General features: G+C 38.9%; 1 protein-coding gene across 3 annotated transcripts in view; it reads right to left on the bottom strand.

Moving 5' to 3' along the window:
- Nucleotides 1–16,045, bottom strand: part of prim2 (DNA primase subunit 2) — a 289,744-nt gene that overhangs the window by 55,867 nt on the left and 217,832 nt on the right. For all 3 annotated transcript variants that reach the window (XM_069886087.1, XM_069886089.1, XM_069886088.1), the window contains 2 exons: nucleotides 1,757–1,829; nucleotides 1,359–1,544 (listed from right to left, as the gene is read on the bottom strand). In XM_069886087.1, coding sequence (XP_069742188.1) covers nucleotides 1,359–1,544; nucleotides 1,757–1,829 — 259 coding nt within the window. The remainder of the gene's footprint in view (nucleotides 1–1,358; nucleotides 1,545–1,756; nucleotides 1,830–16,045) is intronic.

Here is a 16,045-nt window from a genome sequence, read left to right as displayed (position 1 = left end):
TTAATCTTTAAATAAGGTATTAAAGCAATGCAGTTAGAATCCAGCTGGTGAATTTGGTTTGTGTCCCCCTCCCCACCCCGAAAAAAAAACAAGCTGCTAGAGGAACTCAGCAGGCCAGGGAACATTCATAGCTCCAAAGGGATGGTCGACATCTCCAGTTGAGACCCTGCAAGAGAGAGTGTAAAGGGAGATAGTATGAAGAGGTGGGAGGAGTGGGGGGTGGCTCAGGCCCAAAACATTGGTTATATCTCTTTGGTACCTGTACATGCTTAAAAGAATCGGCATTGAATCACCAACATTTCTAAACATTCAAGCTATTATACAGCTTTGACAGGCCTAGGGCTGCTTCTTCACCAGCCAGCCAAGCATTTGTGGGATTTATGATAAGAAGGCCCTAAATTATAAGGGCCTTAATTGAATAGGCTGCAGGAAGTTCTCTCCTGGAGATCCACACTAAATAAGAGCGTTGGAAAACAAGCCAATTTGAGGAAATTCTGAACCAGAACTACTTTCACACCTTATTTAATTTTCTTTCACAAATTGAAAATAATTTTAAAGGTAGTTTTTTTGAATATGTATCAGGAAACATTTTTTGGAGGACAAAATGCATTGTCTTGAACGACAGTAGAGGTATTTCAACTAATACATTAAAAAAAGGAACTGGATAAATTAATACAGAATTTAGGAAATAATTAGATAAGACTAATTGGATTATTCTGTCAAAGAGCTGGAACAAGAATAGAGGGCTGAATGTTCTCTTTCTGAGATGCATCATGGTGCAATTTTACTATAAAATATTTTGCCATTGATATACACAGAAATTAAATTTACTTTAACTAGATCACTGGAGGCAAAGGTCACAAGTGTATGATTACCAGTCAACTTGAAGAACGACAGCATTTATACAAAATATAACCATACACAAACTAGTTGATGCATGTAACCAGCAATTATTTTTCTTAAAAAAACTTAGTATCTTGTTTATATTTTCTAATACTTGTATTTCCTTCTCTGGCAATTACTGAGAATTTACAGTTGGTCATCTGTAACAAATGCAAGCAATGCACTAAAACTTATCCTTTCTTTAACAGGGGTAAACTAATCACATGGACGGCAGCCACTCCAATTTCAGAAAATTGTTGCTAGTACACCATGAAATTCATGAAAATTTAACTATTTTTCCTGTCAGAAGAGCAAATGTCAAAATCAAACTTTTTCTTTGCAGGAGAACAGACATATCCCATTTCAGCCTCAAAGACTTAATAACTGCACTGAGTAATAATTCTTCTGTAATTATCAGCATTGGGTGTTATTCTAATAAAAATTCAATACAGGAAAGGAATTTGTTGATGAATTACCTTATCTGGTTCCACTTTTCCTTTTATAAATTCAGATTTCCAGAACTGCAAGGCTTGTTCTAGGGTGAGACCCAACCCCTTGATATAAAGTCCGTATTGCATGCGACCACCATGTCGGAGGTGATGGTTGTCCCGCAAAGCCATGTGCAACTGGCGCATACAGGGAGGATATGATTTTGTAGCCAGCTGAAATAAATGCATTTTTAAAACATAGTTAACATTTAAATGGAATATCTTGAGGCATTTTTCTGTGTTAATGCCATATGTTTAATTTTTTGGGTTTATGTAATTTCAAACAATTTTGACACACATACACAAGAATCATCAACATATTTGTGTCATTTTCAAGCTCTTGAACATAGTAGAAACTTGAATAAAAACAAAAAAGTAATACCTACACTGTCAAGTTGATCCAAGGAAATCGTCCCAACATTTCTTTGAATACTGTAGTCTTGTCCAACATATGCACAGCTGTAAAGGAAAGGAAGCTCATTTGATCATTTGTAGCAGAAGTTGTTCATACACTCTGTTGTTCAGTTGCCCCCCCACCCCCCCCACCGCTCCCACAGCAAAGTCATCCAGGTCTTAAAGATCAAGTTTGATCCTGTTTGCCTTGATTTAACTGGACACAGTGTAATCAGCAATAGAACTGCTTATCCAAAATGTTGTGGAGAGAGGGATGGCCCACAGTTTCTATTCCCAGTGCTTTTCTCTGGAGTTATATAACACATCTACTCTGGTTATCAAGTGTGATGAACAGCAGTCTTGGAAAGTCAGAGAACAGCTGGGTACCTTCCTCTGCAATACAATCAATGTGTTGGGTTTGTAGTACAACAATTACTTTAAATATAAACAGAGAAAACTGGCAGGGAAACCAATAAATATCACAAAAAGTATCAAAACAAATCTCACTTAGAATGTAATTAATGCCAGAAGTCTATCCAAGACTGATTAGCCATGATCTTATTGAATAATGGAGCAAGCTTGAGGAGTCACTGTCCTACTCCCTGGGTTCACGTGTGCATGAAACTTGGGAAAGTTGTATTTATTGGATATCATTTCCTTCTTAAAAAACATCAGTGGGAAGAAGAGGGATTACACTAATTGATTGCATATTTGTGTGAATTAAAATATCACTTGGTTATCTCATTCAGATTTAGCAATTCTTGCAAATTTTTAAACACTGTTCTCACATATCCTGAGACAAAAGTATGCTCAGATCATCTGGTATCTGTGCAATCACTGCTCTTATCACACTTGAGACTTGTGCTCATTCTACAATAGCACAACTCACTCCATCTCAGAGTTGTCTTGGTCCACAATTACACTTTATCTTTTGTTGTATTTTGTGCTTCAACAAAAATAAAATTCTCCTTTCTTTCAGATAACATAGATTGCAAACATTAACAGTTCTTGTACTCTAATACATTTCTGGACCCTTTCCCCTTCACTTTTCACTGACCAATACTGCCCCCCCCCCCCCCACACCATGCCATCTCTCCCCCAGTCCTACCAGTTGTCATGTTTCACTGTTACTTCTGATCTTCATCTCCTGTGAGCTATCAGCCCTTAGCAGAGGTCTCAGCTTCATCCATCTATGGCCCCAATATCAAAATGGTGAACTCTTTTTTTCACTACCTTTGCCTATTTATTTGGTCACGAGTTCTCACCTCAGATTGTTTTCCCCATCTCCAGAATCCCTCGCTCAGCTGGACTCCTCCTACTTTTTACCCTCTTTTCATCACTAATTGCTATCTTGACACTGCTTCCCTTCACTCTAACATACACAGCTCAAATTTCACACTTGCAACACTCCACTAAAGACTAACCACAATATCACCACAAACCATACTGACAAAGGTAGTGCCATCATGGTTTGGTGAAATGATTATTACCTTTCCCAACTTCAGCATGAAGTGCCAGTCTCCTCCCCATATCTCTTCCTGGACCATAACTCCAACAATGAACACCAGGACATTATCTTGGGCCTGATGGTTGACTCAATGCGATAACAGCCCAGCGACCCGCGTTCAAATCCACTGCTGTCTGTAAGGAGTTGGTACATTCTCCCTGGGTCCACGTGGGTTTCCTCCAGATACTCCGGCTTCCTCCCACATTCAAAAAACTTGTGTAGTTATGTTAACATTGGTGTATTTGAGTAACACAGGCTCATGGGCCGGAAGAGCCTGTTACCGTGCTGTAATTTTCAATAAAAAAAATCTCCCATTGATTTCCTTCCTGAGGGCATGCCTCCATTCCCTGCTGTTCACATGCCTGTCTAAATGCCCTTTAAATATTGCTCTTATACCTTCTTCTACCACCTCCCACAACAGCACATTCAAGGCAGTTACCACTCTGAGTGAAACAATTTGCTTCACAAACTTTAAACTTTTCAATTCTCCACTTAAAACTCCAGTCAGTATTTGACATTCAAACCTTGGGAGAAATAGGCCAACGGCCGTCATCCCTATCAATGCTTCTCATAATTTGCATACTTTTATCTGGTGGCTTCTCAGCTTCTGATACTACAGAGAAAACAATTCAAGTGTGCCCAATTTATAACAGGAACTCTTCATTCAGACAACATTGTGAACCTCTTTTGCACCCTTTCCAAAGCCTCAACATCATTCCTTCAGTGCAGTGACCAGAACTGCACACAATACTCCAAAAGTTTGATGTAGTTGCAACTTGACTTCCCAATGTTTATACTGACTGATGAAGACATGCTTGTGTTCAGCCAAATACAATCTGCTGGAGGAACTCAGAGGATTGAGCAGTCTCCAGATTTCAGAATCTGCAATGTCTCATGTGTCTGTCCCCATGCTTGTGGCCGTTTGCATGGTAACCATATATTTCAGCAGATAAATTGAGTCGCAAAACGTCCAAAAAATCTCTCAAAAAATGGGAGTCGACTTATTTGCCGGATATTCTTTTGAGACCTTAAATTCAGCTGAAAATCCAATCTGCACTAATCCAGCACACAAGTCGACCCTTGAAAACCAATTTGGCATATAAGTTGACCCTTGAAAACAAAAAACCCTGACTGCGACAGATTTTCATTGAGATTTTTTAAAATTGAAAATAACCACACCCTTCAAAATCACTATCATTGCCTGAAATCAACAACACATTTAGAACCCTTCAAAATCACTCTCGCTATCTCATCTGAAGCAAAGATGGCTGCAAGCATATCCATCCTCTCACTGTTTAAATGGTCATCATACAGGTTCCAGTCTGTATCTGATGAGGCGGTTTCAGCTTCATCATCAGTGTCCCACAATAAATCAGCTTCAGTGCCATCAATCGCACAAGAGATACCACATTTTAAAAATGATTTTATCACAGACTCTGCTTTAACTTTGTCCCATGCCTTGAGCATGAAGATACACAGCATTTCAAGTGTTGTAGCACACATTGCCCCACCTTTTGTAAATGATTTTTCTGCACTCGACATCCTCGTGCACATGGTCTTTGAATGGCTTGTTCAAGCAGAGAGGTTGCAATATAGATGTCAAACTGTCCAGGATAACTGCCATGTAAGTATTATGTAATGCTAATCTACTTTTAGTTTTCTCAGTTAAGTGGCTACGAAACATATCCCAGACCAGCAATCTCTGATCTTTGTGTAAACCCCCGGCCACCTGTTCTACACATTTTCTATCCATAGTTTTACATCATTTTCATCCATCCATCCTTTTTCATGAAAATGTACAAAAATACCTGTAGGGAGTAACTTTGTCTCATCACAGTAAACCTAGTCCTTTCATAGTTTGTATTTCTGGTTTGCAAAATTTTCTATTGCCTATCATGTCGAAATTCATGGGGGTTTCGTCTACGTTTCCAATATTTGCGAATGCAAACTGGTGTTTCTGCTGGTTCCATGAAATAAACTGGTGAAAACTTACAACTGTGCAATTTTTGTTTTTTGGCGTAATACCAGATTTTTCCTGTTCATTAAACGATTGCTCCAGCCGACTGTAGCCTCAAAATCATCACTGAGGTCTGGGTGTGTCTTGCCCCACTGCGGTGCAAATGTTTTTATTTTATTTCGGGTGACTACGTAGCAATCTTGCCTCTGTTCGCGTACCCATTCTGCAACGTGATTTTCCAACTCTGGCCAATGAGTGATTCCTTTTCTCAAAGAACATTGCCTTTTTGGTTTTTTTCTTAAAGTCTCTTCTTTCTTCCTCCAATCTCTTACCAACTTCTCATCCACATCAAATGTTCTTGCAGCACCCCAGTTGTTGGTTTTCTTGGCCATTTCTAGCACTTTCAACTCGTTACATATTTTTGTTGTGTGCTGCACTGTGTCGATGGACCCTCCATGATAGCAATCACCTCCAGCAAATAAATCCGCATGATCTATGGGGGTCGATGTATACACCAGTCAACGGCCCATCTCGGGCACTGCGATCTTTGGGGGTCCATTTACACTCCAGTCATCTCTCAGGCTGCCATAAAATTGGGGTCGACTTATACGCCAGATATACCATAAAACCCTTAAAATGAGGCTGAAAAGGGGAGTCGACTCATATGCTGAAATATACGTAATATTCAGGGAGCTGTGGACTTACACTCCAAAATCCCTCTGTTCATTAATGCTCCTGTCATTACTGCATTTTCCTCTTTTATTTGACCTCCCAAAATGTAGCACTTCATTCTGTCTAGATTAAATTTCACCTGACATTTATCTATGCAAATTTGCAACTGTTTTTTTCCTGCTGATTCCTCTGATGACATTCCTCGCTCTCCACAACTCCATCAACTTTAATGATGTTGCAAACTTACTAACCGGACCACCAACAATTTAATTCTGGACATTTATATCTTTGGCTTGGCTTCGCGGACGAAGATTTATGGAGGGGGTAAATGTCCACATCAGCTGCAGGCTCGATTGTGGCTGACAAGTCCGATGCGGGACAGGCAGACACATCACAAACATAAGAGGACCCAGCACCGAACCTTGTGGAACACCACAGACCTCCAGAGAAACACTCCGTTACCATTACCCTCTGTTTCATTAATCTCCATCTTCTGTTACCTTGTTGATTTTGCATCCAACCTACCAATTCATTATGGATCCTATGGGATTTAATCTTCTGGACCAGGCTACCATGAGATACATTCTCAGATGCTTTAGTCATGCAAGAAACATCCACTCCTTTACCCTGATTAATCATGTTTCTGACTTCCTCAAAACACCATATATGACTCTTTCCTTTCTTGACATCTCCATCTCCAGAGATGAAGTTTGGTACCAATATGCGGTACAAGCCCGTGGTTATCTTCCCCCATCCTTCAATATAAAGATTCAATTCCATTTTCTCAGTTGCTAACTGATCTGCTCTGAAAATGAGAATTTATATTTTTATCCTTAACAATGGCTTTCACTCAATAGACCTCAGGTACATCTATATTTCCTGTACTTCTGCTTTCATCATCCTCTTCTCCCAGAGAGAATGGATCATGTTCCTCATCTCTTCACCTTCCACCCAGCAGTCTTCACATTCAGTAGATCATCAATATTGAACAGGATTGCATCATCACACAAGTGCAGACCCAGCAAAACTGCACTTCAAGCTGCTTGCAACAAATCAACATTCACTTTACCTTCCTAATTGTTCATAACCACACTGTCTTATGAAAATATAGGAACAATACCAGCACTTTTACCTCTTCTTTTCCCATTATCCATGGACACAAACATCCTTTCAGATGAAGCAATTTACTTGCATGTTTTTCAATTTAATGCATTGCATTTGATGATCACAAAGCTGCATTAACATTGAAGAAATGGAGATTGGGTAACTGCTTGACACATACCTCCGTTCCATTCACAAGAGCAATGCAGAGCTCCCAGTTGCCTGCCACTTTAATTCTCCATTCCACTCCCACTCGGATATGTCACAAGCCTCTCATAATGCTTCAACTCTAGCCAACTCCATCAAAAGCATGTCATCTTCCATCTGGATACATTGGTTAGTCAGGACTTCAACTAGTAATTTCAGATCACCATTCCAATTTCTTTCTCTGGGCTCCTGACTTTTCCTGCTGGTATTTAAAAATAATGTTACCCTGACAACTTTGGTCTGCCCCTTTATCACCGACATTCCCTCTATTATTTCCACTTTATCACTTTGCTGCAATTTAAACTAGTTTTAAAACTTTTGCAGTTCTGATGAAGGGTGCTCAACCCAAAATGTAGACCATTTCTCTCCTCACTGAATGCTGCTTGAACCAATGTCTTCCAAGTTCAGATATTTAACAAAATAACATATAAATTCTCCGTGGGGCAGTGCAAATAAGACACTATGGATCAGTCCAATTGACAGGAAAAATTATTTGGGACTTCATGGTTTCTAAAAGATTAACAGATTATTTTTAATATGACAGTAGAATCTCGAGCCAGGGAGTTCTACAGCATGCAAACAGATCCACGTTCATGCTGACCAAAAAGCATTTAACTGCGATCGGACCATATCATCCCCAGTTAATGGCTTAGTGGAAGATTTCACTGTCATATGAAAACTTCTTTCATGGCACATCTTAAGGGACTGGATTGGATGGATGAACGGCCTTGGGTACTTTTAGGTATCCATACTGCATCAAAGGAAGATCTAGCTACGTCCTCCGCAGAATTGGTTAACAGAGCCCACCCCCCCCCTCCATGGTCTCAGGGGATTTCATTTCGGCAGTACATGGGCAACAGGAATCTCCTACTTCAGTACTGACGCTTAAGGGAGAAGGTGGGTACACTGGCATCTGTCCCGGCCACCTGGCATGGGTCTACGACTTCATAGATTCGGCCTGAACTCAAGGACTACCTTTATGTATTCCTGCACAGGGATGCGCACAGGGCACCATTGCAATGGCCATATGAAGATCTTTTCATGGTGGTACCGAATGATGGCTCCACATTTGTTATAGACATTGGCAGAAGCCAAGAAACAGGTTCGGTAGATCGCCTTAAGCTGGTATGTGGACCCAGATCAGCTGGTACAGGTGGCATGCCCCCAGTGCAGGGGGAGTCCGCCAGCCCTTTCTAGCTGTATAGGTGAGACTATGGTGTCACCTCTGAACTCTGGTTCGGGGGGGGGCGGGGGGTGGGGTTTATGTGGCAAACCACGCCACTCCATTATCAAACCGGCATCTGTAGTTGTAGGTCCTGCAGGATCAGGAGTTCTAAGATCATCAAATTTTATTTATATTAATTGGTAGTAATTGGATGCTCCAACTGCGTCTGTCACTGTTCCAAAAGTTGCAACCTTTGATCCCTACTGAAATATAGAGTAAATAAGACATGAGATATAAGTAACACAAATAAATCCCTTCCCTTCCAGCCCTCCCTGTTCTGAAGGGTGTCAACCAAGGTTGTGGCCTGCTCAAAAAACACATCCAATCCAAATTGCTTCTATTGTTGATCTTATCGCTCCTTACAATTAAAAACCTGAATAGCTTGCAACTTATCCACGTCAAAATAAATACGGTTGAAAATTAACCTAAAAGTTAATACCAAACATGTATACCACTAAGCATTCTAAACGAATGCACAATAGAATCATTACTAGTTTGATGACCCTAAAGAAAAAATTGCCCTCTTACGCCACTACAATAGTATTAAAAAACAATCTTCCAGTAAACTTTTATAAAGATCTTTCAAATTTAATAATTCTATTAAAAATTGCCCAAAAAGATAATACCCAGCTGGGTATACAAGCAGGCATTCTAAACACATGCACAGTACAATCTACTCTATTAACGGCAACCATAAAGAAAAATAAACCTCCTCCTACACCACTATATTAGTATTAGAAAAACAATACACCAAAAACTTTTATAAATATCTTTCAAATTTAGTAGTTAACAAGCTAAACCTTACAAATTACAAAGAGGAAAAAAAACCCACACTCGCAGTTAATCCAAAAATTAAGTAGATGACAAAATCCCTCTCCCCACCACTCCTCTGAAATAATTCGAATTACCAACACAAAGTAATAACTCACGACAGACTCAAATGTGCCCACCCCTCCCCCCAGCCCGTTTCACAATAGATTCGACTTTCTTCCAACAAAGAAAGTTAATTCATTCCGAATCCAACATTGAAGCAGAGACAGAGTCGGCCAAAAATCCATGAAGTTTCAGAATATCTTCTAACCATCTTTCATGATGATCCTTAGTCGCGCTGGATACAGCAATGCCGGCCTGAAGCCGTTCTTGAAAAATACTGACATGGCCTTGTGGAATTTTCGCCGCATCTCCATCACCTTGGGGCAAAAGTCTTTAATAAATCTGATGTGTTGGTCCTGAAAGGTTGTCTTTTTTTCGACGGGCCTCTTGAATCACCCGTTCTTTTTGCTGAAAATAATGGAAGCGAAGGATCACTGACCTTGGATGGCCTCCAGACGATTTGGAAATGGTGAATGATGTGCTTGATCAAGTATAGGATCTGCACCAAACAGTTCTTCTCCAAACACCTTGATCAATAGTTTAGCAAAAAATTGTACAGGTGACTGTCTTTTCTTGATATCCTCCTTTAATTCCAAGATATGAATATTGTTATGTCTAATCTTGCCCTCCAGGTCGAACAAGCGTGATGTTAACATTTTATTTCTAGATGCCATTTCATCAGCGTTAGTTTCAAGTTTCTCGAGTGTTGTTCATGGAGATCAGGTCAGATTCCATAAGCACTCAGGCATTCTTCCATTACTGGAATTGCTCTTAACACTTTGTTCAGCTTTTCCTCTAATATCATGGCAACACTTTTTCCATGGTCACAGTTATTTTGTTCTGTTACAGGCCCAGAGGACCCCAAAACCCAGTAGCAAAAGAAATTCACCAAGACAAATGATTACTTAAATAAAAGTAGTTTTTAATTTTCTTTAAACATAAAAACAGGATCAAACTTAGTACTATCAACTTAAGGTAAGCCCCCCCCCCCCCTTCTAATTCTAAGCACATGTGTATAAGTTTAGAAAAGTTCTTTGATTCACAGTCCAATCTCACTACTCATTCCTCCAAGTTTACTGGTTGCAGGCAATTCTTATACTGTGCACAAAAATTAACATTTATGAATTTTCACCAAACTCTGGTGTTTAAAAGTAACTGGTTACCTCTCAGTTTGACACACACAAACTGATACCCTCCAATCAGCCATTACAATGTCTTGCCGAAGAAACTTGCCCCATGAGGGTTTTCCAAATAATAACCTCTTCTTCTGCAGGTCACCACAGAGTTCCTTTTTATTTCCCTTATTTCAGGAGAAATAAGGGACCACATGGGTTGTCTCAACCGGCTGACCTCAGAACTCACAACCCATCTTTAAAATGGGGTTTTAAACAAGCTGCCAGCTTGCCATGCTGCAAAAACCAGTTTTCTCTCTCTCTCTTAGAGAAAGCTGGTTTGGTCTCCTCTCTCTGCTTGCAAAACCACATTCCCTTCTTAAAATAGCAAACTGTATCCAGACCGATTGTGGTACTGAACCCAAAGTTCTGAGTTCGTTCATCTGTTGCTTTCTAAACAATAATCCATTACTCCACAGCATGTCCAATTAATTCCTACTTGTGAAGTTTCTATAGGCATTCTTCAAAGTTTTTGCAAAGGCATTCAGAGCCTGGGCTGACTGGCTTGGGCAGAGTTCTGGCATTTTAAATGAGATCTGTTTTGTGAAGTGTTTGTTTGTTTGTGACTTACACTACCCCCACAATCTATCTCCTTCAAAAACCTATCTATATCTAATATAAAATATGATATAATCCGTCACAGTTCATTATTTCTTGGGACTGAGTCTTCATCATTCTGGTGGCCATTTCCAAGGTAAGGGGGATCTGCTTCCTCTTCAACTTCCTTACTTCCTTTTTTGGACATTTTCTGGATAGTCGTAGTATTAGCAAGCGATGGAACCAAGATTTAACCACTTTGGTAAAAAATTAAGTTAAAGGGTGGAAAGTGTTAAAGGTTGGCAGGAGCTTACGACTACCACACCCTACTCCAGGTAGTCACCAACTGGAAGTCAACCTCATCCTTTTCAATCGACTCCAACATTTTCCTAACCACTGATGCTGGGCTAACGAGCCTATAATTTTCTTTCTGCTGCCTCCCTCGCTTCTTGAACAGTGGGGTGATGCTTGTGAATTTGCAGTCGTCCGGGACTGTGCCAGAATCTGTTGATTCCTGAAAGATCATTCACAATCTTTACCGCTACCTCTTTCAGGGCCATCTGGTCCAGGAGACATCCACCCTTCAAATACCATTCAGCTTTCTGAGCACCTTCTCCCTTGAAATAGTAACTGCACTACCTTCCTTTCCCTGACACCCTTTGACATCTGGCACACTGCTAGTGTCTTCCACAGTGAAGACTATTGCAAAATACTCACTTAGTTCCTCTGTCATTATTTCTGGTATATGCTGGTGATGTGGCTTTGTGTACAATGAGTATCACAATGCAAGTGATTTTCTGGGAGCACCCCCCCCCCCCATAATAAACGGTTGCCTGTACTTGTCATCTACAGTAGCCTTCTCAACAGTTTTTTGGCTATGACCCCCTTAGGACTCTGTTCAAGGGCCCCCTTCTCTGTGAAGCAGTCGCATTTAATGGTTTCTTTCTTTCTTCTCTCCTACCAACATAAAAATATTTTATGATTTCAATCAGTAGTCCCCATTAAATATGCTATGGCCCCCATTGAGAATGGCTGATTCACAGGAACACCCAGTTAGGAAATGGGGGAGATATGTCTAAATATGCCACTTCTTGCACATTTCAAAATGTTTTCTGTGTAATGAGCATTGAAAACACTTAACCTGTTTAATTTTCAAAGAATCAATAAAATATATTTCATTTATTAATATGTTAATAATAAGGCACCCTTAAATCAGTTTGATTGCGAGATGTGTGATGGTGTTCTGAATCTTGATATTCATAAAATAATTCAAATTTTTGTCAATTTACTGAGGGTTAAATACTGCTCGAGTCCCCACAGATAATTTGCATGATGTCCTCTGAAACAGTCTTTGGATTTTTGTGCCTGTATCTGAGAGAGCAGGCAAGTGCCTTATCCATAAGCTGGCATCTGTAGCTCAGCTCGTTTCCCTAAGTGCTGGACTGAGATAACACATTCTCTGATGTGAAACTTTAAACCAAGATTGAGTCAGAGGCAAGAGTGGTACCAACAGAGATCCAGCTTGAACGAGTTTGCACTTGAATTATAAATCATATTTTGTTTGTATCAGTTACTCGAAATAAGTCAATTTTTCCATGTTTTATTTTGTCAGTTTGGCAGCTCTTTTAAATTACATTAAGTGAAGATAATCTTGCAGGAGAAATTCAGCAGATGCATAAACTATTTTTTGTTGCTTGGCAGAATCCAAACACTGGCATGTTCTAACACATGGTAAAGCATTAAAATTAATTATGTTTTATTCATAGCAAATCATCTTAGTTTGAAATACCAGTGCTTTGTTCAGTGATTTCAGCTAACCTGGATTTTCCAAATCACTTGGGTCAAGTCATGAAGGAATAATTGACAAGAACAGACATTCTCCACCTTTTTTTTCTAATAGGGCCCCCTCAGACTCTGTTCAAGGTTTATGGGCCCCCTTCCCTGTGAAGCAGACAAGTTTTGGTTTCGTCTTTACTTCTCTCCTACTGACTACACAACAAAAAACATTTAAAAATATTCATGTTACATGAGGTGAAAAGAAAACGAGGCTTTTACTTAAATGTGCTGAGGCCCCTGCTTTTTTTTTGGGGGGGGGGGGGTTGTAGGGCCCCACTGAAAATGATTAGTCTAGACTGTACATAACCATTAAGTCTTTGAAATGGACAGCAGTCAGCAGAGGTTTAACAATAAAATCTATAGTGCAGTACACAAAGTGCTGGAAAAATTCAGTAGGTCATGCAGCTTCTATTGAAAGTAAAAGGCAATCAGAGTTTCTGGCCTGAGCCCTTCGTTAGGCTGACTCATGGTGAAGGGCTCATGCCCAAAATATTGATGGACTTTTGCTTCCAATGGATGCTGTGTGACCTGCCGAATTTCTCCAGCATTTTTGTGTGTTCTGCTAGCATGTTGCTTCTTTTGCATTGGTTTTGAATAATGTCTTAATTTAAAGATGTAGTTAGGTAATGTTGTGCCTTCCATAGAATATTCCTTTCACTCCAGCAATGGAGTGTGAAAGCTCAGCATGAGGGCCATTTTTCACACTTCAAAGGGTATTCTTGCCATCTTCTTGTGAAAAACGTCAAAGAATCTGTGAAGTTATAAACTCTTAAGTAAATTACTTTGCTGTATTCACAAAGAAAAAGCAAGCCACTTTCATTAATTCCAATGTCACCTTGAAATATCAAGAATTTCTTGCATTCTGTTGATTATACTCAATTCAAAATAAATTTGTTCGTAATCCATGTAGTATTATATCTAATTTTCTCAAAGCTTAAATATGATATTACATCATGTAACATCTGTGTACGAGTAGGTGAAGTCATCTTTCCATTTCAGTAAAATTGCTCGTCCAGCTTTCAACATGATAAAAGCTAAAACTTTCTCCTGGGAGGGGGACAAAGGTACATACGGTTCACGAGAAAAACCAAACAAGGCAATTAAAGGGCATGGTTCTATTTTGATCTTAAAAATTGTTGATAAAGTTTGGAAAATGTTTTCTCAAAATCTTCCTAAATTTTGAGGCACACCCAAAACATATGAATCAATCAAGCTTCAAAAATTTTACACTTCTCACCTAATGGATCAACATCTGCATAAAAACAATATAATTTGAGTTTGGACATATGTATTCTATGTACCATTTTAAATTGTAATAAACAATGTCTGACACAAAATGATAATTAATCAAGCTAAGGGTAGAGCCCAGCCTTCATCTGAAAATGTTATATTCAAATCACATTCCTGATCAATTCAATCCCAGCCATTGAGGCTGATTTAAAATCCAATAAGTCATTATAAATAGATGATATTAATCGACCGTGAATGAACTGTAAGTTAAAGAATAAATCAAGAATATTAGAATGTGAGATTCAAGAAAAATCAGAAAGTTTCGACTGAACAAAATACCTAACTTGTAAATATCTAAAGAAATGTCCATTAGAAAGATTAAATTTAGCTGACAGTTGTTCAAAAGAGGCAAAGTTATCTCAAACAAAAAGAACTTTATAACTTTTGATACCTAATCTATACCATTCCTTAAAGCCTGCGTCTAACACAGCTGAAAAAGATGGGACTAGCAAGAGAAAAACTACTATAACCAAAAAAATTTCTAAATTGAGCCCAGATTCTCAGCCTATTTCTCGTGATCAGATTATGTGTCAATTTAGTAAAGGAAAAAGGTAAAAAGGAACCTAAAATTGCCAACATCGATGATTTAAAAAAAATATAAAACTTCCATTCCATTTCTACTAAGAAGTGTGATTCACTAATTTATCAAAATGTAATAATAAAAGTAGATTATGTATATTAATCACCAAATAATAATCCCCCATTTATTTTAGTTTTTTGCAAATGGGCTTTATCTATATGTGGTTGTTTTCCTGTCATATATATGAAGAGATAACCAAGTCTAATGAGTTAAAGAAGGATTTAGGAATGAAAATTGGTAAGGCTTGAAAAAAGTACAGAAAGTTTCAATTTGAAAAGATGTGGAACCCAATGATAGAATTCTATCCTGATTGAAAGATTTAAGACATTCAGATGCTCCAGTGATTCTGTCTAGTGTCTGAAGGTCGCTATTTATTTGATCCATATCTTTACATCCTCTTCTACAAGGTAACCTTGATTAGAGGGAGGGAATAGATTAGATTTAGTTTTATATATATAGGTATAATTATGGAAGTCAGAATTTACCCTTTGTTTAGACCAGTGGCTCTCAACCATTTTATTTCCACTCACACACCACTTTAAGTAATCCCTTACTAATCAGAGCACTGATGGCATAGGGAATACATAAAGTGGTATGTGAGTGGAAAGAAAAAGGTTGAGAACCTCTAGTTTAGTGGTTTTTTGTTTGGTGGGAATTAAAACCCAATTGTCCAAATTTTGCAAGTGCCATTGCACCAGTCAAGTCCATAGACTCATTAAGAAATCTTAAAATAGATAATCGGGAATTGTAATGAGCAGACAAAGAATTGCTGGAAGAACTCAGCAGGTCAGATAGCATCCATTGGGTCGAAATAGCCAACATTACAAGTCGGACCCTTTATCATTGACTAAGATAAAAAGGTGAAATTACTTGTATAAAGGGAGAAAGAAGCTGAGGGAGAGTCCCAGAGCTGATGGAATAAAGGACAGAATGTGTGGGAAGTTGAGAGACAGGTCGATTGGGAAGCCATTAGGAGTTGGGGATGTGGTGGGTAGAGGAGGCCGTAATGGGTACACCAAATACAGTAGATTAGATTGGACAATGTCCAGGTAAAGCTCTATATCACCTGCTCAAGAGTTCAGCATCTGCAAATTTATATTTCCCTAAAATTGTAATGGGCTTATTCGTTACAAATTCATATGTATCAAGAGACTGGAGAAAACTTGAGCTAGGTTGATGACAGCCACGCAAAGCCAAAATAAAAATAGGTGTGCTTTGTTACATGAAACAAGAAAAAAATACTAACTTAGATTTACACAAAAGCTTGCATCAATTAGAATGGAATCCTTGAAAGCATCCTGTCTAGACTATTTACCTGGTCACAT

Source organism: Narcine bancroftii, chromosome 6 (assembly GCF_036971445.1).
Source record: "Narcine bancroftii isolate sNarBan1 chromosome 6, sNarBan1.hap1, whole genome shotgun sequence".
Lineage (NCBI taxonomy): Eukaryota > Metazoa > Chordata > Chondrichthyes > Torpediniformes > Narcinidae > Narcine > Narcine bancroftii.
The sequence above is the reverse complement of the archived record's forward strand: the minus strand, read 5'-3'. Positions and strand labels throughout refer to the sequence as shown.